The sequence below is a fragment of the Myotis daubentonii genome, chromosome 5 (assembly GCF_963259705.1).
Source record: "Myotis daubentonii chromosome 5, mMyoDau2.1, whole genome shotgun sequence".
NCBI classification, from domain to species: Eukaryota; Metazoa; Chordata; class Mammalia; order Chiroptera; family Vespertilionidae; genus Myotis; species Myotis daubentonii.
This window is the reverse complement of record NC_081844.1, coordinates 57,627,417-57,653,385: the sequence shown is the minus strand read 5'-3', so window position 1 is coordinate 57,653,385 and position 25,969 is coordinate 57,627,417. Positions and strand designations below refer to the sequence as shown.

Sequence of the window (25,969 nt, the reverse complement as noted above, 5' to 3'; positions counted from 1 at the left end):
GGTTTTCCAGGAGGACTCAGCCTGGGTCCTCGCCAAGCTCTCTGTGTCAGAATCTACTTTGTAGAAGCCCCTGTGAATAGGACCTTTGGATATTGCGTGACCAAGGCCTGGGGTTCCCCCTGGGGCCCCACCAGCTCCATATTCTGAACAGCGTGAGTGGCTCATCTTCTATCACCACAGGCAACCCATCCAACAGTTTGGTGTGAAACAGGAGGGTTTTCTTAGCTGAGTGATGCTGTAGCCCTTCCCAACTGCAGCCCCTGTTCAGCCCTCAGGTCGGTGGCAGCTCGTTTCACAGGGGGCTGAGCTGGTAGGAACATGCCTGCGAGTTATGCAGAGACCTCCAAAGCCCTGACACTGGCTGGAATGAAGCCATGGTTCCTTCTCGGTTCAGGCCCCGTACCGGATTCCGCAATGATCGTCTGGAAGGAGACGGGTGGAATTCAGGGGATGCTCCGAGGGAAAGGCTGGGCAGGTGGGATCCTAAGGCAGTTCTTTTATAGCGAAAGCCCAGGAAGCGATCGCCCTAGGAGTGGCCTTTGTAAGTTTCAGGCTGACTGGCTGGTGGGGCCCACTCATGTTGAGGAGGAAAGTCACCCAGAAGCCTGAACATCTCACAGGGCGAGGACTGAGCGTTCAGTGTGGCCGTGTCCTTCTTCGACAGGCTCTGTCTTATCTGTGTGGGACTCATTTCCTGTGGTGCCCTTTTCTCCCTGGCCACCTGCCTCCTGTAAAAGACATTTTTTCTTAAGGGTGAACAAGTTACTGCTTTGACGTGCCGGCCTGACGTATCGGCTGCCTCCCTCCTGCACGGGAGGCGGGCAGTGGTGCAGAGAGCTTCTCCACAGGGAAGCCCGGGTGTTGCAGGTGGGCTCCGGGCACACGGGACCCCCGCCACAGAGCCCGTGGAGATGGAGAGGGGGGCGCAGGGGCATTTGCTGTCATCCCTACCAATAACCCAGGGGTCAGCAAACGATGGCTCACTGCCGCCCGCTTTCATAACTGAAGTGTTATTGGAACACAGCCACCCAGTTATTTGTCTGTGGCTGCTTTTTAGATGCAATGATGGCGGAGCTGAGACCTGCCATGTGTGGCCTTCAGACCCTAAAGCAGCGGTTCTCAACCTGTGGGTCGCGACCCCTTTGGCGGTCGAACCACCCTTTCACAGGGGTCACCTAAGACCATCCTGCATACCAGATAGTTACATTACGATTCGTAACAGTAGCAACATTACAGTTATGAAGTAACAACGAAAATGATTTTATGGTTGGGTCACAACCTGAGGAACTGTATTTAAAGGGCCAGGAGGTTGAGAACCACTGCCCTAAAGTATTCACTGCCTTGCCCTTTACCTCCGCCTACCCTGTAAACAGAGCAAGCCTAGTTGGAAGAGTCCCGTTTCTTAGAAGTCAGTTTCCTGGTGAATTGCCATTTTTCAGATGGGCAGCGCAGGTGACTTTTTAAAGAAACCCTCAGGAATTCTTTCTTGTCATTGAACCAACCAAACATTTTTCTTATGCTTGTGATTGTCATTTCAAGAGGCCTTTAGTGTTTCAGTCATTAAAATGCTTATTTGGGGTCATTCTTTTTACAACCTATTGATTAAAATTAAAAGTGTATTTTCACATAGTTTTAGATTTACAGAAAAGTCACAAAAGTAGTATAAAAGTGCTCCCACAGCCCAGCCAATATAGCTGAGTTGGTTGGGCATTGCCCCAGGCACCAAGAAGTCCCAGGTTCGAGTCCCAGCCAGGGCACGTGCCCGGTTGCAGGCTCGATTCCCAGTAGGAGGTGTGTAGGAGGCAGCCAGTCCGTGTTTCTCTCTCATGGATGTTTCTATCCCTCTCTCCCTCTCCCTTCTTCTCTGTCAAAAAAATAAATGAAAACAGATTTGAAGCACCAAATAAATAAAAGTGTTTCCATAAACCCTTCCCCAGCTTTCCCCGCTATTAACATCTTACATGGCACCACGGGACTTTTGTTTAAAGTAAGTGATTCATCTCGGTCCAACATTATTAACTTACAGACTTTATTTAGATTTCAATGGGTTTTTACTCGTGTCCTTCTTTTATTCCAGCATCCAATCTAGAATCCCACTACATTGCATTTAGCAACTTTAAAACATTTTTTTTAATTTAAAGTGGTGACGGAATAAGACTTGACTTGGGGTGGTGAACACACAATTTAAAAAAAAACAACGGTGATGTCCACTTACTATCAGGAATTTTCCCCTTTGGTGTAGATTATTTGTTTTTTTGTGGGTTTTTTTCCGGGAAATAAAGTGATTTGTAAGTCACTCTCACGTTTCTCAGGCTGTCCTCTCACGTGGACTGTGGAGTAGCAGTGTGTCAGGAGCGCAGGGACTCCTGTACGCGTTGTGTCTGGCTCAGTGCTGGACTGTGCAGCTGTGCCCAGAGGGAGCTTGGGTGATACTGACGATGGCAGCATCAGCTCAGGGCAGACACCGCCTCCTCTAGAAGGCCTTCCTGGGTGCCCGTTGGTAGCTTGATGCTTCCTCCTCTGTTCTCCGAGGGCCGTGGGCACCTCTCTGCACGGCACACATCACTTTGCAGTATGAGGATCAGTTGTCAGCCTCCACCCCCTTGCCTGGGTACTCATGGAGAGCAGATGGCATAGTCCCCTGGGTGTCCCCAAGGCCCGGCATGGGCCTGGCTGAGAGTTCCCAGACCATGAATGATGAGCAAACAGGGCTTGTTTGGAGGCCGCCTGGGGCAGTGAAGGCCTCCTTGCCCAGTCCCGTGGATGATGGTGACTCTCTTGTCATGACTGTTTGCTTCTCTTCACTGCTGTCCCCTCTGCCAGCTCAGTTGGAGCCAGCGGCGTGCTGGCTGTGGGATTCTCCCCCTCCGGCACTTATGGAATAACTGTGGCACTTATTGGAACAGAGATTTCCCACAATATACAGATCTACAATATTTCCTTCTGTCTTTATTAACATTTTCAAACACTTTTGCCCAGGACAGCTGTTCTAGACTTATGCTGTGTGTTTCTCAGGCTGAAATGCAAGATCATTCCACTAATGTGTTAGTTTCTGCTCAGAGACCTTGCAAATAAATGAGTTTTTAAAATCTTTCATTGCAGCGAAAACTTCTGATTGGATTCTGACATCATATAACCGCCATCAGATATCTTGCTATTTGGGGGATTTAATCACTTCCTATAAGCAGTCATTTCTTGACTTGCATTCTCCCTCTTCTGCATCCTTTGAATTTTAAATCACGCTCAGCGCTCAAGGCTGCTGCCCAGAGCCTGACCTGGCTGTGCGTTGCCAGAAAATGTTTGTGAGGTGCAGGAGCCCCCTGGTGACTCTGCAGCTGTTGTCCAATTTTAAAAGTTAAGGCCCCTAACCGCCGCCCCCATTTCTGAAATGTCTGTGCTTTGTTGCTGCCAAAAAGTTTTTATTCTGCATAGAGTGTAGAGTCTGATATTGGAGACTGTTGGGCACAGTGTGAATGAGAAACAGCATATAACACTGATTTGTTACATTTTAGAAGAATAAACTCTGCAGAGTGTAAGCATATGCAGCTACTGTCCAAATTTCATGTGCTTGAGAGCTGATTCCTCCCCACTGCAAAAGCCATAGGGTCTTGGCCTGGAATACAGACCTGTTTTTCCAAAGCAAGTGTGTTGATGCTTTTTATAGAAGAGCATTCTCTCCTCACTTTCACAAATGCCTATTCTGCTCCCTGCTGATCTTCCCAACGCGCCCCCCCCCCCCCCCCCCCCCCCCCCGCCCTGCCCTGCACAAACACAAGAGACTTTGTTGCCTTGGGAATAGCCTGGTGGACTTTCTTTTTATTTTTTTAAAATATTTTTTTTTTTATTGATTTCAGAGAGGGAAGGAGAGGGAGAGGGAGAGGGAGGGAGAGAGAACGAGAGAGAGAGAGAGAGAGAGAGAGAGAGAGAGAGAGAGAGAGAGAGAGAGAGAATGATGATGAGAGTGAATCATTGATCGGCTGCCTCCTGCACGCCCCCCACTGGGGATCAAGCCCGCAGCCTGGGCATGTGCTCTGACTGGGAATCGAACCGTGACCTCCTCGTTCATAGGTTGACGCTCATAGGTTGAGGCTCAACCACTGAACCATGCTGGCCAGACCAGGTGGACTTTCAGTGTAAGTGCTTTCAAGGCTGAGTTTCTGAGTTAGTGGTATGGATCTTCTATGTGTTTTTAGTGAGACTCTCTTGTCCATTTGTCCCTGTCTTTCAGAAGGAAACATTTCTCCTTAAAGCAAGGTGGTGACGTGCTTCCCCGTGTGGAGTGGAGAGGCGTTCTTTTTTAGAAGATTCTTGCCATGTAGTGTGTGAAATCAGGAAGATAGCAAACAAACAGATATTACTGTTTCTCTGGAATCTATTTTTGTTTTGGTGAATGTGGTTTCTGAGCTTTTCAGGAGGAGTTGACTACTCTGTCTCCATTTTTGCAAAGCACAAGTTGCCTTTCAGGAAACATGTAGCACTTAGGCACGTTTTTTGTAATTGGTCAGCAGCTCATCATTAAATAAAATTGGTGGCTTGTGATCATGCCAGTCTTACTCATCAAAAATCCTGCGTTAAAGCGGCAGCAGGAAGAAGGAAATAAGGAGATTTTAAACAACAGTTTTAAATTTGGGAGGTGGTAGGAGAGGACACTCAAAACATTTCATTATGGCCCAGCTGGTGTGCCTCAAGGGCTGAGCGTTGACCTATAAACCAGGAGGTCAAAGTTTGATTCCCGGTTTGGACACATGCCGGGGATGTGCAGGAGGCAGCCGATAATGATTGTTCTCATCATTGATGTTTCTACCTCACTCGCCCTCTCCCTTCCTGCCGGGAGCCGGTCCATCCCTGCTGTTTCAAGGGACCTGGCATATATGGCATACGGTTCTTAATATGTTTGCTCACCTTCTTGGCGCTGTGTTTTAACCAAGGTCACCTCTCCGAGAAAGGTTGAATCCCCAGGTAGGGATTTTCCCCTGAAGTTAGGGAGGGGATGAAACTCCTTAACTAAGTGCCAGGCGGGTAGTTAATCAATTTAACTACAAACAATCATGCTTAAGCTACATAATCTTTACTCCCTGGAATGGAGATAAGAAATGCCCTAACCTTTGTAATAGAAATTGACAGGATTAGAATCAACTGGTATAAATACAGATGCAACAAGACAACAACAGACAGAATTCAGAACACAGAACCTACACAGAACGTTCTCTAGAGACAGAAGAACTTCGCTGGAGAGAACATGGCAAAAAATCCTGGACTGAACCTGACTACAGAAATTGGCAAGAGAACCTGACTAGAACCTGGTGACCGAACCTGGCTGGAGATCTCAGACAGAACCTGGCTGGAGAACCTAGCGAGGGAACATGGCTACAGAACCTGGCTGGAGATCCGAAGCAGAACCTCTCTGGAGATCCGGGCTAGAGATCCTGGCTAGGTTGCTGATCAACTGAACGCTGTCTCCGTGTCATTCCTTCTTCGCCGACTCCGTCCACACCTTTGGGGACCCCTGGACCTGCTGGGGTTGGACCCCGGCACCTTCCTTTCTGAAATCAATTTAAAAATATTAAAAAAAACCCCAAACACAATAAACCATTTCCTTACGTTCTACTAGGTAAGGAGATTTCTATGCTTATGTCATCCATCATTTTTGATCTTTAACCAAAAACTGTCTTAGCCAGGATTCTCTGCTAAGCCACAGAATAGGAAAATGGCCTCAGTATTTTCCAGTTTTCCCAAGGTGTTCATGTAAGGAACTGTGAGGTCTGAAATTGTACTCTGCTTGCCAGCTTCCCTAATTGCCTGTGGTGGTGTCCTGGATGCTGGCAGGGGACTCCCCTGATCATAGCATTGGCTATCAGGCGTGTCACTTCCTGTCCCAATTCCCCTCAGCTGGTGCCCTTGGGCCAGGCAACACCTCCAGGGAGTGTGACAGGAGAGGAACCTGGAGTTTAGGAAACCCAGATCTTTTAGGAAGGGCAGTAAACCTGCCCTTTGCTCCAGGGAAGTCACAATCTCGATCTGCCCTGACTGTTTGCTCTATAATCCCGAACAAAGGCAGCCAGTGCCTCTGTTTGTAACATATGCAGAAACACGAGAGACACACAGAGAATTGTCTCCCAACACATAGGTGGCTAGAACCATTCTAGATGTACAGGAGAGATGCTCATTCATTGTGAATGCCTTGGAGCTTAATTCGTTCCTAGCAGCCAGGTTGAGAACTGCTAGACCAGTGGTTCTCAACCTTCCCAATGCCGCGACCCTTTAATACAGTTCCTCATGTTGTGGTGACCCCCAATTTCATTGTTACAAATTGAACATAATTAAAGCATAGTGATTAATCACAAAAACACTATGTAATTATATATGTGTTTTCTGATGGCCTTAGGCGACCCCTGTGAAAGGGTCGTTGGCCCCCCAAAGGGGTCGCGACCCGCAGGTTGAGAACCACTGTGCTAAACCTTTGCTATGGGCCGCCATTTCCAAAATAGCTTAGTATTCCTCTAAAATGTTTTAAATCAAAGAAGAGAAAGGAAGAGTGTATCAGAACGTTTAGAAATTTTCCTCTACTGCTTTTTGAGAAAATATAAGTATTATATTTTAAAGAATTAAATTGTTAAAAAAATGTTGATACTTATTACCACACACACACACACACACACACACACACACACACACACACACACACACCCTACCCAAATTCTGGAAGGTAGGAGATGGTTTACAAAAAGAAGCTCATGTTTATAATTGCTTGGCTTCAGAACAATATGGCCAGTTTGCTTAGGGAGAAGCCTATGAAATACACCCTCACCCGACCGCTGCTGTCTGAGGTAAGATTTCATGTTCAGGTCTTCAGTGTATTTATTTAACCACTTCTTGCTCCTCCCATTCCTTCCCAGTGGAAAAGTCTCTGAAAAGTTTCTTGTATCCAAGCAGCTACTCTGTTCTGTTTCCAAACTTTGTTTTGTTCGTGTGGGTCTCCTCCTCCATAGGAATTCGATTCTCCACGTGACTTCTTATGCCTCGTCTCCAGACCTGTGTTTTGCTCCCTGTTATGAATGTCCCAGCTTGCAATGTTTGTGCCCACTTGGGATTCTGGAATCCGGAGAAGCACTAGCTGAGGCTTCTGAGATATTGTGGCGAAGACGGAAACTCCACTACAGAAATTTAAGTCTAAGTGGGAAGTCTGACAGGTTGTCCTGGTGAGCTGGTCAGTGTTGGGTCATGTAATAATCTATATTTTAAACGACAAGAAAAAGATCACAGAAAACAAAGAAACAAAAAAGGTTGAGAACTGGACCCAGGAAAAGGCTGCTGATTCTGAGTTCTGCTTTGGGACAAGAAGGAGAAAGCCCAGCTACGGCCCTTACCTTCTGCATCCGCCATCCCAACAATTCTTTGGCTTTCCGAAAATGTTATTTTCCCTTTATTTAAAAAAACAACAGAACAAAAAGACTTTTTTTTTAAAAGAAAGATGTGAGGATTACGTAGATAACTATAGAATTTATGATCTGTGTTTTTAAAGAGCCTTATAAATATAGTCACATTGTTTATCTTTATCCCATCACTGTCCTCCCTCTGAGCAGATGGATGACCATCATTTAATCGCTTGGCTATTTATGACCAGAAAGAGTTGACGGGGGTGTGGTAAGACATCTCATCTTCCACCACCACCACCGCCCTTGTTCAAGCACCTTGAATCATTGCTAGGAGACAAAATGACGATTGTTTGGCTAATGGCAGTCTTAAATTCTCTGTCAGAGCTCCACTCACCCTTCCTCTCCCTTCCTGATTAGGAAGACATTTTCAGGTGAAGAATGGAGTGACTTTTGCTGCTGGTGACACAGATCACTTTGAGAGTTATGGGTGTCTTTGCTGTGTATGAGATAGGTTTTGTGACTTCCAAATGAACGGCTGGATAGGGGGGTTATAAATAAGTCATTCAAAGAACAATGCTTTTTAAAAGCACATCCCCTACCCCCTTTTCCTGATCAAAGGATAGGAAACCTGTGAACTAAATATCAAGTCAATAGTGGAATATTTCAGGTACCTGATTTATAAAATCCAACTTTAGTTATAGAACACCGAGATTTATTGTTCGGATGTTGGTCGAAGACTTCGTGTGCCTAGCAGTCTTCCGGGCCATTGAGGTATACAGAAAGAGCTAAAGACTTGCTCTTGCCCAGAAGGCAAGAGAAGTATCGGAAACTATCACAGAACAGCTCAGGTCAACCTGCCCTCCTGTTTATTGGTGTGGCGGGCCTTCAGGGAAGATCGGTGACTTAGGCCAAAGGAGAAGTATTGGGGTGACGAGCTGAGCTGAGCTAGAGACAGCTTTGACCAGGCAGAGGGACTGGGGAGGCTGAGAGTTGAGGAGAAACGGGAGGCAGCGTGTGTGTCAAACTCAGGGAAGCAGGGCTGCAGGCAGACGGGCAGTCTACGAGGGCAGAAGAGCCCCTGGAGGGCAGGTGGGGGCACACTGGTTCTGGGGGAGGCAGGTTGGGTAGACTGGATCTTAGGTGGCTGAATGTGTCCAATTGAGCAGGCAGGGTTGGAGGAACGGGCTGGAGATGAGCCAGAGACCACAGTGGTAACAGACACAAGGCGGTGAGAATGGGCTGGTCTGATAATGAAGAGAAGGTGGGCAGAGGAACAGCCTGGGAAGAATTTGAAGTAAAACTGGACAGAGTGTGGTATTAGTTTTTCTAGAGAAGGAAGACTCAAAGCAATGCTCAGGAGTGTGGAAGGACAGGAAGCAGCTGCTCGTGGAAACGTGTTAGTTAGCTGAAGAGGGTGAGTTTGAGGTGAGGAGCACCTGGGTCCGAGCAGCTAGGGAAGACGTGTGTGCTGAAAGTGAGACGGAATGGAAGGAGGAGCTTGTAAAGTGAGCTTCAGGGACCATCACCACACGCCTCCCGCTTGGATGCCTGGAGAAGAATGTAATTCAGGTCAACACACCTGTATCGACTCTCCCTTTGTGTTTAGAGGCCCCTCCAGGAGCCTGTTCACTGACCTTTTCCATTAATTTTTTTTTTGAAATTTGCAAATGTTAGGGAATGTTCAGGTCACCAAAGGTTTTTGCTATTCGTTGCTTTCTCCTTTAAAGCTAGTCTAGTCCTCTCCGGAGGGCTCTTGATTCCCACTGCGTTTTCTTCTGAGTTGCTACATGTTTATGACCAGATAAAAAAGCTTTAAACATCCAAAGGCCACATGCTGAATTTTTGGAGCTGTAGGCCGCCGTGTCTGCTGCACATTCATTTGACTTTCCTCATAAACAGAAAACCTCAAAAGTCCCAGCAACTACTCTGGGCACTTGGATTCCGGTGCCCTAATTAGCGAGCTGATACCTGGCCAGGTTGGACGAGACTCGACCTTCTCCACTAACCTGGAGAAGTACAAGGTGCCGCTAGTTTGGGGTGTGGCTTTTGGGGTTCGAACAGCATGTGGAGAGGACTCTCTGTTCATCTGGAGAGACAAGGGAGCCATCATCCTAGCTGTTGAGGATTGAGGTGTCATGTGTTTGGGGTTCTGTGGCCTTTATACTATTAAATCCGGTTCTTCAAACTTCCATCCTTAGCTCAAGCCAGACCCGACCGCCGATGGTCCAGTGGCTTAACCCGCAGTCTCCGACCACACTGAGCTGCAACCGAGCTGTTACCCCTCCTTCACCCAAGTTGTCACCTTTCCTTTCCTGTCCTCCTGCCACCCCAGCGGACAAGCCACCTGAAAGGTACGTGGTTGGGATGGGATGTAGAGGACGGTGACAGCACATGGACGGGGCTCCTTAACCCGAGCAGGTGCTCGTGTCCTCGGCTGGAAAAGGCTGGCTTGGGCTCCCCCGGCCTCTTGGGAAGCACTTACAACCTTGTCTCAGGGCCGAACCCCTGTTCCTGAGCAAGGACATTCTCGGGAGAAATTTACCTCGTCTGAGACCTGCTCAAACCTACTCTTTTTGGTGCCGATGTTGCAGTTTTGAAACTATTCATTCATTTTAGAACAACTTTTTATACATGACTATAAAGCACATGATTTGTTTTAAAGAAGGGTTCACGGGACACTGGGAACAGTGGTGAACAGGCCCCTTCCAGAGGGCATGGAAGCTGACCGTCGGTCCAGACAGATCAGTGTCCGCAGGGCATTGTGGAAGCCACGGAGCACACATGTGCCTCTGCCTGTCGCTGCTGTGTCTTCTGGCTCAAGACACTGGAGCTTTTCCCAATAGATGGGCCACAGCGCCGAGGAAACACACATGCCTGGTGGTGCTGATGGCACGGAAGGATCGGAAAGGGGGCCCCGCCAGGCGGAGAGGAGAACTAGGGAAGCGTTTCAGTGAAAGCTGCTCAGAGAGGCTCCCTAAAGAAACATTTGAATTTGAAGCCCATCATTTACTTGAAAATCAAGTGATGTGCTTGTGCCTGATGTTCACTTCCCTACTTTCTTTGGTGGAAGTTGTCCCACCAGTGACATAGAAATGAGACCTGGGAAATGGGAGGCGGCGGGAGGTGAGGTTTCTCTCTCCTAGTTTCTCCACGTGTTAATTTGTGTCTGTCCTGGTCCCTTCTCAGCGTCACCAGTCGGAAGGCTCGAGCGGTGTATCCGTGTGAAGCAGAACACAGCTCCGAGTTATCGTTCGAAATAGGAGCAATTTTTGAGGATGGTGAGTGCTCTGAGAGCTTTGTGGTCGGATATATTCTGTCTACAACCCAGAATGTCTACCACCTAGACCAGGCGGTCCCTGGTTGGAGCATTGTCAGCAGCACAAGACTCTCCCATTATGTTCTGGACAGGAGAGAGCTGGTCCACCCCACCCCCACCCCACCCCCCACCCCCCGGAACAGGACGCCAGCAGCTGTCTGGATGGCTGGCACCCACCCCTGCCTTCATCTTGGTTATTCTCCAACCCTTTTAACTCTTTGGGTCTTCATTGAGGACATCTTTCTCCTCATCTCCTGATGCAGAGAAGCTAGTGCCAGTGGAATTAAAATATATTTTTTTATTTTGTTAATTCTCACCTGAGGAATATATATATATATATATATATATATATATATATATATATATATATATATATATATATATAGAGAGAGAGAGAGAGAGAGAGAGAGAGAGAGAGAGAGAGAGAGAGGTGAGAGAGATATGTTGATTGGTTGCCTCCTGCACACACCCCATTTGGGGCCAGGATCGAACCTTGTTATGTGCCCTTGACCAGGAATGGAACCAGAGACCCTTTGGTTTTGTGCACTGATGTTCTAACCACCTAGAAACACTGGCCAGGGTAAGAATATTTCCGATTTTGCATCCATTGTTTTTTCTCTGAGTTCCCAACCAAGCCTCCCAAATCAGGTTTGCCAAATCTGAGTTACTAAAAGGAAACTATTATAGAAAAATTTTGGTTTATAATTCCCTTACTCTTCCTCTGCTCTACATGATTTTTGCTGATTTGAATAATGTGTGAATATTTAGATATGGGTATTGACTTTTCACATTGAAATAAGGGTGCACTTTTTATGTGTGTTTATTATTCATACACAATCATTTAGGAATTATGCCCGGCTTAATATTTCACAAATTACCCCAATGGTTGAATATATGTCTCCCCCTCTCCCCTCTTTATTTCTTCTCCAGTCTAGCTCATGATGAAATTCATTGGTTGCTGTGGAAACAGTGATGTCGTGTGTGGGTGGAGCTGCCCAAAAGAGTTCTGGGGAAACAGAACCTTAGTTCTGGAATGGTTGATTAGCCAGAATGTTTGGACTACGTGGAATGTATCAGCACAGTGCATAGTGGTATATTGTCAGTAATGCGGCATTTGTTGGTGATTGTGTTTTTAGGAAGCACGTTGCCTCTTTTAGAAGAGATTTCTATATATGTGTACTCTTGAGGGCCCGGGACTCCTGATAGTGACAGAAAACAAACCACCACAACAAAACTCCACATCTGACAGAATTATATTTTGTGGAGGAATTTTAATCTTGGAGCGTAAGCAAGATCATTCCTCTGCCACCATCGCGTACATCCACGCAGAGAGTGTGGTGACATAGCCGCCCTGCCCCGGGCCTGCCACTTGTTGGCACCTCATATGGCAGAAGAGGAAGCCGGGATGTAGCATTGAAGCCTACCCATTTGAGGAAGGATGGCAAATTTTTGCATTGTGTGATTAGATTTGTTTGGGAGCCTCTGGAATCTCTTCCCGGGACTGTTGAGATATTTATCCTGGTAGGGGTATATCTGTTAGGAGGCCTTGTGCTGCAGTAACAGAAACTGACACAGGAGGTAAATTAATCATGAAGATGGATTAGCTCACGCTGCAGGAAGTCTGGGCATTGGGAGCTCTAGGGTTGGTTCACGCACATTCTCCACCACCACAGTGTCCCCTCTGCTGAAGCATCCTCAGCTCCGGGCGGGGCGTCTGGCTGGCTTTCCCCACGCAGCCAGGATGGCCGCACAGGTGCAGGCACCATGGCCACACGCAACCCCAGCAGAAGGGCGCCTCTTCCTTGCTTGTGTTCCCTTTCTTTTCTTAGAATGAGAAGTTTTCCAGAACTTCTTTCCTAGTTTACTTGCCCTCCTGCCTTGATAGCCAGAATGGAATCATATACTCACCTTGAACCGGTTACTGTAAAATCCAGGACCACACTGGGACAGGGACATCTCCTCTGGGCCCACAGGCCCCGGGATGAGGGTCAGTTCTGAGCACGGATGGTAGATGTCTGGCACTGGGGACTGAAGTTCTCCACCTCTGAAGTCCTTCAATGACTTTCCGGAATCCTAAAAAAGTGGGTGTGCGTGACTCTGTTTATGTGGTGTGTGTGTTTCTCTCCACAAACACACATGCACACACACACACACACGCAGATACCAGTATCTCAGTGCGTTTGGGGGAGGACAGGTTGATGGCAGGTAGTTACAGATGGTAAACTGTGAAGTTAGTCTGAGATCAGATCCTGGCTTTTCTATTCTCTGTGTGACTCTGGATTTGGTCCGTCAGTTCTCTGTGCATGCTATTTTCATCTTGATCTTCAAGGACGTCCACAGATTGATGTGTCAAGACAGCGTTTTGGGTCATGGAAGGTGGGACTTTGAATGTAGCACATGGTCATCTGTGGATGGAGGATGTGGCTGACCTGGGAGCACTGTGGCCACATTCACTATTGGTTGAGCCTTCAAGATACACAGCAGCCCTCGCTGTTTTTGGCTCAGTGCATAGAGCATCGGCCTGCGGACTGAAGGGTCCTAAGTTCAATTCCGGTCAAGGGCACATGCCTGGGTTTCAGGCTTGATCCCCAGTAGGGGGTGTGCAGGAGACAACAGATCAATGATTCTCTCTCATCATTGATGTTTCATTCTCTCCCTCTCCCTCTTAGAAATCATTAAAACTATATATATATATATATATATATATATATATATATATATATATATATATATATATATACACACACACACACACACACACACACACACACACACACACACACAGCAGTACAATGAATTCACAGGGAGCAAGTACTTGGGGTATTTTGATAAAAAGTGATTTCTCTTCCCTTTCAGTACAAACCTCGAGGGAACCTGGCTGGCTAGAAGGGACTCTGAATGGCAAGAGGGGGCTGATTCCACAGAATTACGTCAAGCTGCTCTAGCGCCCGTCCTGTGAGGGCCCCACGGAACCTGACACCCAAGGCCCTGCCTGGGGCAGCGAAGCCACAGCCACCGGACACACGGGAATTCCAGATCACAATGGGCACTCCGGGGGTGCGGAGGGGGACACACTGCTAGAGGTGGGGAGAGGGACACACCACAGAGAACTGTGTAGGTCTGTGGAGCAGGAGAACAGTGTCGGGATGGACTTTTCACTTGTCAAGCCTCAGACATGTGATTGTTAATTATCCAGAGAGCAGGAGGGAGGGTGGCGGCCACCTGCCAGCCCCACCTCCCCCCTGGCCACCACCCCGCCAGACACCTCCCCACCCTGCTGCTGAGGTTTTATAGGGAACTGCCCTCGTGGTGGTGTTTGCAAGAGGCCTCCTGGCTCCGGTGGACGTGTGGAGGCGCTGCTGCTGGGGGTCAGGGCAGTGACTTGTTCTAAACCCAGCGGGCAGGTGCTCCTCCCTGGACGGCCCCCCTCGGGTCCCTTGGACCCGACACTCATGCTACGCTGAGAGCACCCGCGTATTTATAACAGGCTTCTCCTTGGTGGTGCTCACCCATGTGCTGTTTCCCCGACACCACCCTTTTGCTCCAAGGCCTCTGTAAATGAAATAAAATGTAATTTCCTATTTGGTGTGTGTCATAATGTGGGGAGGATGCTGGAGTGTGTTCCCTCTGTGATGTTTTATGATTTGCCAGCCAGTGGACGGAAATGCACTTCCTGCTGACCTGGCACTGGCTCGCAGGAAGGCGACACGGAGGAGGAGCCTTGCTTATATGCCGGGCGGTGGTCCTGGGGGCAGCGCCTCTCTGATGTGTGAGGGCCCGGAGGGCTTTCTCCAGCCTCCAGAACAGCCTTTCCCCAGGGCCTGCGCGACCCTTGACCCGGAGCAGGGCGGGCGATGCCCCCAGTGGTTTGTGTGTGAACTGCAGCAGCGCTGTGGGGTCAGCCCTCCCCCTCGCTGGGCTGTACAGCTCTGCTTTCTGTTTTCTAGGCACTAAGTCTCTGGATTAGGCTGGGTTTCGCAGCAGCAGGTCGGGCATGCAGACCTTTCCTGGAGGAGCCTCGCGGCGAGCCTGCACGCGATGGCCCCTACCTGTGGGCCAGCCCTGCTGTGCCGCTCCCTCGTTCTTAGCCTCCGACTCCCAGGCACAGGCTGACCCAGCCCCTCAGGGCAAAGGATACCCCTTTGTCCCCGTCTCAGGGGCCTGAGCCTGCTCCGGCCTCCGTGTGTTTCTGTCCCCACAGGAGGTGCTGGCAGACCTCTCTCCAGACTGTCACAGGAAGAACGCGTGGTCGCCTCTGCCCAGATGACGATTCAAGAGCTTGCTGGTCCTCAGGTTTGAAGTGCCTTCCCTGGACCAGGTGGGTGTCGAGTTTGGGGTCAGGTGTGTGCGGCAGTGGGCCTGTTGAAAAATTACACTGTTACACTTAAAAATAAGCAGTGTTAGTGTAGCGTAACTTAAAACACGGAACTGTGGGCTCAGTGGAGACGACTGGGCTGCCGAGGCGCCCAGGCCACAGGACAGCAGCCAGCCTGGGTGTGGGCCAGCTTGGCCAGGGGTGCGGGTGCCACAACCCCTCGTGTCCCGTTTACTGAGTTGTCATTTCCTGCGCTTACGGTGTAGAAGGGGCACGTGGCTGATGAAGAGAGATTATGGTGTGCCCCACTTTAAGACAGCGGTCGCCAACCGGTGGTCTGAAAGGTTGGCGACCGCTGCTTTAAGAAGCCTCTCTGTGGAAGAATGGAAGCCGATGGGCCGGTGTGTGGGCTCAGGTGGGCACTGTGAGTGATTTCCAGGCAGTATTCCTAATTGTGGGTCCCCATGGGGCACTGAAAAATAAGACCCTCCATACCTGGACTTGATTTGTGTGTTTGCTTGAGAGATTTCCATCATCCACACTGAGGTGTACCCAACATGCTGTTACCCCAAAATTGCTGTTATCCCCCTAAAGGGTATATCCCACCACTTACCTGGTCAAGGAAATTGCCACTAAGTCTGGCTACTTGTGTGGTTTGGGGCAAAGTAAATCAACTCTGTGGTTCTGTTCCTGCCTCCTAAAAAAATGATAGCTGGGGTGGAAATGACCGAATACAGCATGCCCGGGACATAGTCCGTGCTCAGCTAACGGAACTGCTGGCCGTCTGATTGTCACCTGCCTCTTTGTCAGGACCACTCGTGCTCTGTAGGGGGGCAGTGTGGGGGCAGCAAGGCCCTGGCAGGGCCGGCTGCAAGGGTCCCACAGCCTCACACCCTGCAGACCCTTCCTGGGGTACCTGGTGAAGAGCAGGGTAGCGCCAGGGGTAGTGCCAGGCTTGCCGGGGAATTCAGGTGGGCAGCCTCCCCCGGGCCAGGCCCAGAGTAGGTTTGCTAACAGCATCACGAGGTGTTCTCTTATATTTGGCAGATCACCTTCATTTCCCCAGAAGAGAAATGGGGTGCATTGTTCTCTGTGTTTGCTGCCTGGGTGTGGCTAATCCCAAGCATCTGCTGAAGGAAGGTTGTCTGGGCAGTGGCCCCGCCTCCCTCAGGGCGCAGGCCCCGCCCCCCACCCCTGGTTCAGCACCAGCTGCAGCGGCTGAGGGGTCTGCAGCTGTGCTCATTGAGAGACACGCGGGGGCTTGGGCAACAGAGGGCACCCGGATACGGCCCCTGTTTGCAGTGGGGCAGTGGGCCCGCATCTGATGGTGTCACCCAAGGGTCTGCCTGGAGGTCTCAGAGGCTGTGAAGGAGATGCCACGTGAGAACAGGGCTGTGCGGGCTGCACCCCCTTCCTTGTCGTGGCGGAAACGTCTGCGGTTGAGGGTGGAGGTGGGGAAAGCAGTGGATCGTCTGCGCCAGAGACCGATGTCTAACTCATTCTTTCCTCACAGTGACTGTGGATCCAGGGAAGGATCCCGTCTTACGAGAAAAGGGAGGCACTCCAGGGCGAAGAGCTGCGTCCGCTTCACTGGGCTGCTCACCTGTTCCTTCTGCTGCACCATTTTGCTCCAGGAGCCCAGTAGGGGATAATGGTGGTTACCGGTTGAATTGTAACTCCACCCCACCCAAAATTCGTATGTGGAAGGCCTGACCCCAGTACCTCAGAATGTGACCTTATTCGGAGATGGGGTTATTGCAGGTGTAGTTAGTTAAGGTGAGGTCCATGGGGTTGGGCGCTAATCCAATATGACCGGTGTCCTTCAATGTCTCAGTATCACTTAGCTGCTGAGAGACACGCACCGAGGGAAGGCTGTGTGAGGAGGCACAGGGAGAAGATGGCATCTGCAAGCCACGGAGAGAGGCCTGGGGCAGGCCCTTCCCCACGACCCTCCGGCTGGCGCCCGGAGCTTGGACTTCCCGCCTCCAGAACTGTGACCCGTGAGACAACACTTTTCCGTTGTTTCAGTCAACTCAGCTCATGGTGCTTGTTCCAGCAGCCCGGGGGAGCTCACACAGCGGCTCAAAGCATGATTTGAGTTAAAAACAGCTGGTTTTGAAGTCCTTTTCCCCCAATGCCTTGCTGACCTTGGGCATGTTAACTCGGGCTCTTTAGGCTTCGGTTCCCTCTGTGAAATGGAGAGAGTAGCACCCGCCTCACTGAGATGCTATGGCAAATGGTGGCGCGTGCAAGTGCCTGGAGGGTGCATGGCGGACGTACGGTTAGTACGTGGAGAAGATGGGAGGAGGCGGGTGCAGTGCTGGTGGGGGTTAGTCGGTCTCCCTTCTTCTCCCCTCCCCGCTTCTCTCCAGTGTCCCTTCTCCAATGGCCATTCCCTGCTCTTTCCCTCTGCCCAGCAGAGTATGGCCTTTCCTGGGCTCCCCATTCACCTTAGTGTGGGGCGCCTTCTCATCTTCTTCCTGGTTCTCCCCTCAAGTCCAAAGGCAACCATGGTCAGCCCTTCCTCAGCCAGATGCTTCCCAGGACTTTCTAAACCTTCCTCAGCCACATGACTTTCTCTCCCTCACACCCCGATCCCCGTAGGAGGATGCTATTCCGGGAGAGCCTCCTCAAGCGGCTGTCCTGTTCCTACGTTTGTCTTCTCAGAGGCTTGTCACTCTTTTTCCCTTGACCGGCCTGGGCAGTCACTTGTTGCTACCCCACGAGGTAAGCTGGCCCATTGTCCCAGTGCTTTCGTGCCTGGCTAAAAATATCTCAGTCTCCTGGTTGGAAGAAGACCTTGGAGAATTCTTTCCTATCAGAAGATCAACTCGATTGGAGGGCAGACTTCTGCTTTTGCCCCAAACAGGACACCTGCACTTTGGACTCGGGCAGTAGAGGCATGGGGGCAGCTCAGTGCCATGAGTCAGTGTATGGATTTCTCCTTCCTCAGAGGGTTCAGCCTCGGAAGAAACACTGTAGGCGAAGCAAGCAGAGTGGGAGGAACGTAGCCTGATCCAGTCACGCGTTTTCACAGTCATGAGGGAGCCATGATCTCTCTGGACAGGCGGGCCCAGGGCATAGAGATCCAAAGAAATGGGTTTGTTAAACCATGAAAACTTGGAAACCACTGTTTTGGCAACATAAATCCTGTGAAGAAAATATCTGAGTAATTGCTAGTGGCAGATGGATTTAATGACCCCAATTTCACTCCTCCCTTGCCCAGGCCCTTTTTGTGGGGCCCTCCCATGCAGACTCTAAGCTTGGCCTGGTCACTTGCTTCGGCCAATGAGACTGGAGCAAACTTGATGCCATCCAAGGCTTGAAAATTGTTAGACCTTCCCTTGTCTTTCTTAGAGCCTTTCTTCCACCATGAAAATACGCACAGGCTAGCCCACTGGAGGATGAGGCCGTCACATGGAGCAAAACCGTCCTAGACCCACAGGAGAGGCTGGCTGCCCAAGGTCGATAAATGAGCCTGACTCAGCCCCGCCTGGCCCACATCAGCAGAACCCTCCTGGCTGACTCAGAGTCATGAGAAATCATCCATGGTGACGGATGTAAACCACTAATTATTCGTGTTGTGTGTGTGTGTTGGGGGGGGGGGGCGGTTCGCAGGTATCTACCTGCTACTCTGCTCCATGGTTTACTTTGCATCCGGTACAGTCTTGATCCATGCTGATCATTCAGATCATATCTTAATCTCCTCTCATCCAGTTTGGGAAGCCACTGTTTTATTTCCAAGAAAAATGCAGCATTGGCAATTGGATGACTTGAAATTAAATTGTCAGAGATACTTATAATGAAGTCCTTTTGGTCTGTGTACACTTGTGGTTTATCAAGAAGTATGTTAGACCTGACTTTAACATAAAAGGACACTGTTGTCTACTTGCCTGAGGGGTATTCAACGTAGGAGAGCAAACCAGCCCCTAACTACATATGCATCGTGATGCAGATTCCCACTGCTCTGGCCCACAGTGGTGGCTGTCACAGGAGCAGTCTTAGTTCTTAGCTGATTCCTAGATGTGCAGCTGGATTCTCTGGGCCTGAGAGCACTCTTAGAAATTCTTAGAAATATGGTCATACTTGACCTAAGACTGAGCCTGCTTTATTCAGAAAGGGCACCCACTCTTTTCAAGGGTGCCAACTGGTGTGGCCTCTTGCTAGCCTTGGTGGGCTTACAGCCTAAGATGGCTTTTGTTTAAAGTTATGGGTTCTCTGTGAAAAGCCCTACTCCTTAATATGTCAAGTTCCATAAATTTTAATATATAAAATTACCTTCAATTATAGATATTTTACAAGTTTGTATATACTTTAGTCTTTTAAATGAATTTTTTCTAGTGTTGTGTTTAATGATTGTGAGGTGTTACAGAAAAATATCTACTGTGTTTAAGTGAAGTTGAATTTATTTAACTCTCAAATAGTCTAATCTTTCTCAAAGCAAATGGTTTGAATGATGACCAGTTACATGACCTCTCGGTCAATGGCAGACCACATAAATGACCGTGGTTTCTACAATGATAATGGAGCTGAAAAATTCCTACCACCAGTGACATCGTAGCCATGGTAACATTATTGTGTAATGCATTATTCACTTGCTTGTGGTGATGCTGGTGTACACAAACCTGTCAGTAGTGTAACAGGTCAGCACTGGTGGTTATGTACAGTACATACCACTTGACAATAAATGTCTTTCTTACCAGCTGATGCATTTACTATACTTTAATTTTTATCATTATTGTAGAGTGTACTCTTTCTACGTATAAATTGTTTGCTGTAAAACAGCATGCTGTTACATATCTCAGGTTTACTGTTCTCTCTTGATTGCACCATTTTCTCTTATGCTTGATTTAACCTCAGGCTTTATAAAGTTAGTGTAACTTCAGTGCACAGCGTTTATAAAATCTACAGCATATACAGTAACGTCACAGACCTTCCCATTCCCTCACCACCCACGCACTGACTCGCCCAGAGCATCATCCAGTTCTGCAAGCTCCATTCATGGTAAGTGGCCTGTATGAATATAATATTTTCTTCAACTTTTTGACGGTATTTTTACCGCACCCTTTCTATGTTTAGATACACAAATACTTAACACTGTGTTGCAGTTATCCATGGTATTCGGTACAGTAACATGCTGTACAGGTTTTAGCCCAGGAGCGATAGGCTTGGGTGTGTAGTAGGCTACAGCGTCTAGGTCTGTGTGAGTGCTATTATGTCCCCACAATGACGACACTGCATGACGATGCAGTTCTCAGACATATCGCCATCATTAAGCCGTGCGTGGCTATGCTTGAATTTATCTTGTGGGGAAGAAAATGTTTTCTAGTTTTAAAAGGAGCTGGTAATTGCTTACTGCTCTTTTGTGTTTCATATTAATGAGCAGAATTGAGGGAGTCTGTAAGGAGTGTGAGAAACGTTGTGGCTGGTGGGGACCTGAGTCTCTTGACAGCCCAGGACGACTGGAGGAAGACGTCTGAGTCAGATGGGGCATCTGGTCTATTCATGTGAGTCTCTAGAATGAACAGGCTTTCATGTAGTTGTCAAGATAAACGAGGCCATGTGCGGATACAGTGGCTAGCAGTTATCATACTTTTATAGGGTATTTTAGTGGGCCAAATATTAAGAAACAAGGCATCTAACCAGTTCCCAAAGAGTATAATTAACATGTGGCTAACACAGGTCTCTAACATGGTGGGTAAAAACCAAAAACCTGATACTCCATCTTGGATGTAGGCAGCAGCACATGTAATCAAGGTTGAGGAGGACACAAAATCCAGGTGTTCCTATAGACATTCAAATGAACTGTTTCCCAACAACAGGTGATTAAAGTAAAGGATTTATTGTAATCTGCTTACAGTCCTTTGCAAAGACAGACATATGGTTTTGCATAAAGATATAAATTGCTTCATTTTAAACTAATTTAGTGTGTTTTCTTTTTAATTATATGAAGAAGTTCTGGTGAATTATGAATTGTACCAAACTGAGATTCTTAAGAGCAATATGGTACAAAAATAAGAGCAGACAGACCATTTGGATCGGGACAGGCATTCAGCAGTGAATTTAGAATATGGCTTTGCTGTTGAACCAAGCAAAGTTACCCGGAGACACACAAACAGCCAGGACCATCATTCATACGAGAAGCCGATGCAGACCACCTCCATCCCAAACCGGGTTACGTCGAAATTCTGACTGCGTAAAAAGTAAGTCTGAGCTGAAAGCTGCTCTCGTAAGCCGTTTCTTTTCTAGAAACTCCCAGTCTGCATGCTGTGCATCTATCCTCTTCCAAGTGTGGCGTTCATATTGCTGTGCATGTAAGTAAGTTGGCTGTATTTAAAGATCTGCCTATAAATTAAATTCCCGAAATTGCAAATTATGTAAGAAAAACTCCCTCCGAGTGCACTTTCACAGGCTTCCCCTTGCATAAGGCAGGTGTCTTTGGAAAGACAAGGTAATGTTGCCTACACAGTGCACCCTGGAGAAAAGTGTGGATCCGACGCTGCCTTCTCCTGGCCGTGGGCTTCTCCAGCTACCGCTTGTAGGTTTTGGAAAATAATGTGATTTCACTGAGTACCTGATGATTATCATCACTTTTAAAGATTGATTTGGCCTCTATTCAAAGTAGCTTATTTAGTGCAATCATATTGCTAAGTGTCCCCAAAGAGAGATGTTTGTGATCTGGGGCAAGAGAAAAGCCGTAAACTGCATCAGTGCCAAACAGATGAATGAATTACAAATTTTAGTGCCACTGTCTTGCTTATATGATCTGTAGTTTTCCCCCCAAAACTGTTTATGTATAAAATTTATTGTTAAAACCTACCTTTTAAAAATCTAAAAACCCTCTAATGATGTTGCGGTCTCCACGCTGCTCTGACCGTGCCCGCGTGCATCTTCTCAGTGTGTCCTGCAAAACCTGCGTGTTCCCAAGACCGGTGCCAGGAGTGCGAACCCCCTTCCCAAGACCAGACGTGAACATGTCCCCTTTCACAGGTGTAGCGAGCGCATGGGATTCTCATCCCCACGGGAGAAGATGCATTTCTCTAAAATGGGATGGGACTATGCTCGCTGAGCCCTTGCGTTTCCACGGGCTCTCCTCGCCTGCGGCTGGTTCTGCTGCCTGAGGACCGAGGAACGGGGGCGGCGGTGCTAAAGCCGCGCTCCGGACCGGCTCCCATGTGTGACCTCAGGTGACGCCTTCAAGGCCCTCTGGACACCACAGCCCGTTGCCGGAAAACATGCTCACGTCCCACGAGCACCCGGCGGGAGACCAAAGACAAAACAAAGGCAGACAAAGTAGAAAGGCTTCAGGACAACCCAAGAGGTCTCAGTGTGGCTATTTACAACAGACTGGGAAATGGTAAATCAGATGTGAAGCTAAAAAAGGCACAGCTCTCCCTTTCTTAAATACACTGTAAACGGTTCATTAGGCATGCAGAGCATCTCACTTTACAAAAAGAAATTTTTACCTTGTTTAGACAAAGATAGTACTTAAATAGTCTCCAGCAAAATAGAATTCTTTCAAAAATACTTTCCCATTCTTCCTATTAACCATTGAAGTTTTTTTTTGTATCTTTTTTTTTTTCTCATTTACAAAAGTTCCTTATACCATATATAACTCAGGTCCTTCACAATTTATACATACAGTAATGTACAGCACAGCAAAAGACTGCAAAAAATTATCTGTAAAGCCAACACAATAGATACTAGAAATTGAAACCGAGGCATTTGTTTTTAACATCTTATCCATTCTAATTAACCAATGGACGCTGAAGGGGGAGGGACGCCAGTGATGCGGAGGAACATGGGCGAGTGCGAGCCAGAGGGGGGCGCTCTCCCACGCCGCGTGCTCTGTCATTACACAACGGGAGTCTGTATAGGTTTTTTCTTTTTTTGTTGTTTTTTTAAATAACAAAAGAATATTAATGCCCCATATAGCCTATACGTTTTATGTGCAAACCAAGGGTAAGCTTTAAAAAGTTCATTAGTCCTTGAACCCTTTTAAAACAAGCGGCTGATACCAGAAACTACATGGCATAGTTAAAACTTCCATCTGTTAAAGTATCAAAATCAGAGAGTTATTGACTAGATATGGCTTTTCATCCAGAGGAACGTGTTTCTAAGCGCTGGGGACTGGAGAGGGGAGAGTCCTTTAGAGTTTAGACTGCTCGGGTCTTGCCAAATCCACGTCTAACTTCTAACCCGGCCCCAAACCCTTAACATGACCTTAAACTCCAGAAACTGCTGAACGAGTGTGACTCAACCATCGCCTGCTAAACATATGATTTCTTGGGTCCTTCGTGGGTGTGGAACAACACAGGGGAACTTAAGGCAAAGTTCTTCTGCTACGATGAGACCGTCACTTCCTGTGAAAGTAGAGCGGCTTGGCGTTCCCGGATTCCACCTTCGGCAACTGGTCGCTGATGATCTCCACCAGCATCGCGGGGAACTCCACCTTCAGGGCCTGGGACTCTCGGAAGGTATAGAAGCAAAATTCCAACAAGTCACTCACCAGCTGCAACACAGACAGAGAGGGGACGTGACACAGAGGTCAGATTTCCATCCCTGTCCCTGCAGCGCTCTGCATTTACAACTTGTGTAAATTCTCAGAGCAACGTTCAGAAGTCCAGCCAGGAAATCCTGTCTGTGATGCTGCCTGATGAATTTAGTAAGTCACCTGCCCTGGGCGAGGAAGGAGGGTGCTCATGTCACCGGGCACGTAATATGCCTTCATGCAAAACAGATTCAGCCAAGAGCTGTGTAACTGCTCAGGATTAAATGTATCAGTGGCAACAGGGTCAGTAACCAAGTTCAGAGTGGCTGGATCACTGAATTGCTGTCCTCAGATTCTTACGTGTGAATTGGGTGGGGCGAGCATGAGCATGTATCCTTGGGTGATGCATCCCAAGACTGTAAGGTGGGCTGGGGTTGGAGGGGCAGGTGCCCAGGACAGTGAAGGACAAGGCAGAGCTCCTCTCATCCTTCCACCCCCGGGCCTCCCTCCTTCAGGCTTTTTGCCCTTAGCTGGTGGCAGACTCAGACTTCTCAGTTACTTTTTCCATTTCCCCCCAGCTTTTGAGATCTGCAGTGTTATGCTTGGCATCGAACATTATATAAGTTTAAGCTGTACCATGGGTTGATGTGATACACTTATATATTGCAAAATGATTAGCTAACACCTGCATCATGTCACATAATTACCATTTCTTTTGTGGTGCAAGTACTTAAGATATACTGTATGATTAGCTATAATCACCATGCTGTACATTAGATCCCCAGAACGTACTCCTCTGATGACTAGAAATTTGTCCGCTTTGACCAACATTTCCCCCAGCCCCTGGTAACCACTGTCCTACTCTGTTTCTATGAGTTTGGCTTTTTTAGATTCTACAGGAATGTGAGAGTATTTGTCTTTCTCCCTCTGGATTATCTCACTTAGTATAATGCCTGCCCTCACGGTCTGTCCATATTGTCACAAATGGAGGATTTCTCTCTTTCTCACAGCTGTGCAGTGTGAGGGCATCTACTGCATCTCCATGCAGCCGTCCACTGTCATCCATGCTCCACTGCAGTAAAAGCATCAAGGACAACTCTGAGTCCCCTCGCCCATCCAGCCATTTCCCTCCTCTGTCACCCAAGGACCTTCTCAGCCTCCTGGATCTGAACCACTGTTGTGAGGTAAGGCGACAATAACCACAAGTGCAGTACGGCATTCTTGGTTGCTCTTCTATTTACTAGGAATATCATTTCACATCACAATATACACATTCTGATTTTTTTAGTTGTCTAGACTTTTGGTCATTTCCCTCTGTGGTAAATCAAGCAATAATAATCCGTCAGAAAAGCGATTCTTGTGAAAACACATCTGTCATTTTCCCTCAGGTTTTTTTAAACTCGAATGGCGAGCTTTCATTGCGTGGGATAGTAAATAACTGTGTGGCAAAGGCCTTCATTACAAACCAGAAAGCAAGAAAATCTCATTCGGATGGATACCGGCTCTGTTGGTGGCTGCAGAGAGCTGTTCCCTAGGCAGGTTCCAAACACCGTGACATGGGGTACGTGTTCTGCAGCCACTGGGCGTGGGGGCCAGAGAATGCTGGGAAACAGCACCAGCCTCCATCCCCGTCCGCTCAGGGCAAGTTCACGCACGTGCTTGCTTTGTGGATGTGGTGCCAGTTTCCAGATGTGTAAAATGAGGGTGAGGAGAGCACCTGCTTTCTAGGGTGCCTACTCTCAGTCACGAGGCCAGGATGCCCTGCTAGGGCGGAGCCTCTTTCATGCTGCCCTCCTACTGGTCCCAAGCTCCTTCCATCATTTTCCTCTATGGACAGTTTACCAAACCTGCTGAGTCATCTTTATGGAACTGGGTCCCCCTTCTATAAAGTGAAGGGCAGGAGGGCTTTGTTTTCTGCTTTTCCAGAAAAAAGATTCTTAAACTAGAATCGGGATGGTGACTTTCTGAATTAGATGGTGGGCCAGCGGTTGTGCGAGCTAACAGCCACCCATGGGCTCACTCTCTCCACATGGTGCCACTCCTTTCAGTGGGGGGTCCCTCGGGGGTTTGGAACAGGGGAAGCTCTGCGCAGACCTACTGACACCTGAAACCGGCGAGGGCAGTGCCGCTCACACACACTCAGAGACGCAGGCAGAATCAATCGGTCTCACCACGAGGCAGTGTGCACAGAGCGCCCTGTGACTGCTAACAGGGACAGGGCCTCGCCTCTCAGCACCTCTGTCCCTGACTGTGACACCTGCATTCCCGGCACCGAGCATCACCTAGGAGATGCTGAGGAACCCAGAAGGGACAGGCCTGAGGCTGGCTGTGTTTCCTCGCAGGTTGGCTGGGGACGAGGGCCCGGTCACTGCTCCCTAACCATGCACCCGAGCCCGGGCTGCCATTCCTGCCCACCTCTGTTCAGCGAGTGCAGCGGGAGGGGCAGCTCCAGGCGAGGCATCAGGCCCTGT

General features: G+C 48.5%; 2 protein-coding genes and 1 long non-coding RNA gene across 12 annotated transcripts in view; 2 read left to right on the top strand and 1 right to left on the bottom strand.

Annotated features, from left to right (window-relative positions):
* ARHGAP10 (Rho GTPase activating protein 10) overlaps positions 1-14,273 on the top strand; it is a 262,224-nt gene extending 247,951 nt beyond the window's left edge. For 2 of the 3 annotated variants that reach the window (XM_059697887.1, XM_059697886.1), the window contains 3 exons: positions 9,575-9,727; positions 10,563-10,654; positions 13,549-14,273. In XM_059697887.1, coding sequence (XP_059553870.1) covers positions 9,575-9,727; positions 10,563-10,654; positions 13,549-13,637 — 334 coding nt within the window. In that variant the 3' untranslated portion in view covers positions 13,638-14,273. The remainder of the gene's footprint in view (positions 1-9,574; positions 9,728-10,562; positions 10,655-13,548) is intronic. The other variant, XM_059697888.1, reaches the window with a different exon arrangement.
* A 6,557-nt stretch (positions 14,274-20,830) lies between these two features.
* Positions 20,831-25,969, bottom strand: part of NR3C2 (nuclear receptor subfamily 3 group C member 2) — a 295,026-nt gene continuing 289,887 nt past the window's right edge. For all 8 annotated transcript variants that reach the window (XM_059697882.1, XM_059697880.1, XM_059697881.1 and 5 more), the window contains one exon: positions 20,831-23,519. In XM_059697882.1, coding sequence (XP_059553865.1) covers positions 23,364-23,519 — 156 coding nt within the window. In that variant the 3' untranslated portion in view covers positions 20,831-23,363. The remainder of the gene's footprint in view (positions 23,520-25,969) is intronic.
* LOC132235478 (uncharacterized) lies at positions 23,475-25,242 on the top strand. Its single transcript, XR_009453028.1, has 3 exons — positions 23,475-23,554; positions 24,509-24,682; positions 24,887-25,242. It is a non-coding gene; the product is annotated as an uncharacterized LOC132235478 (long non-coding RNA).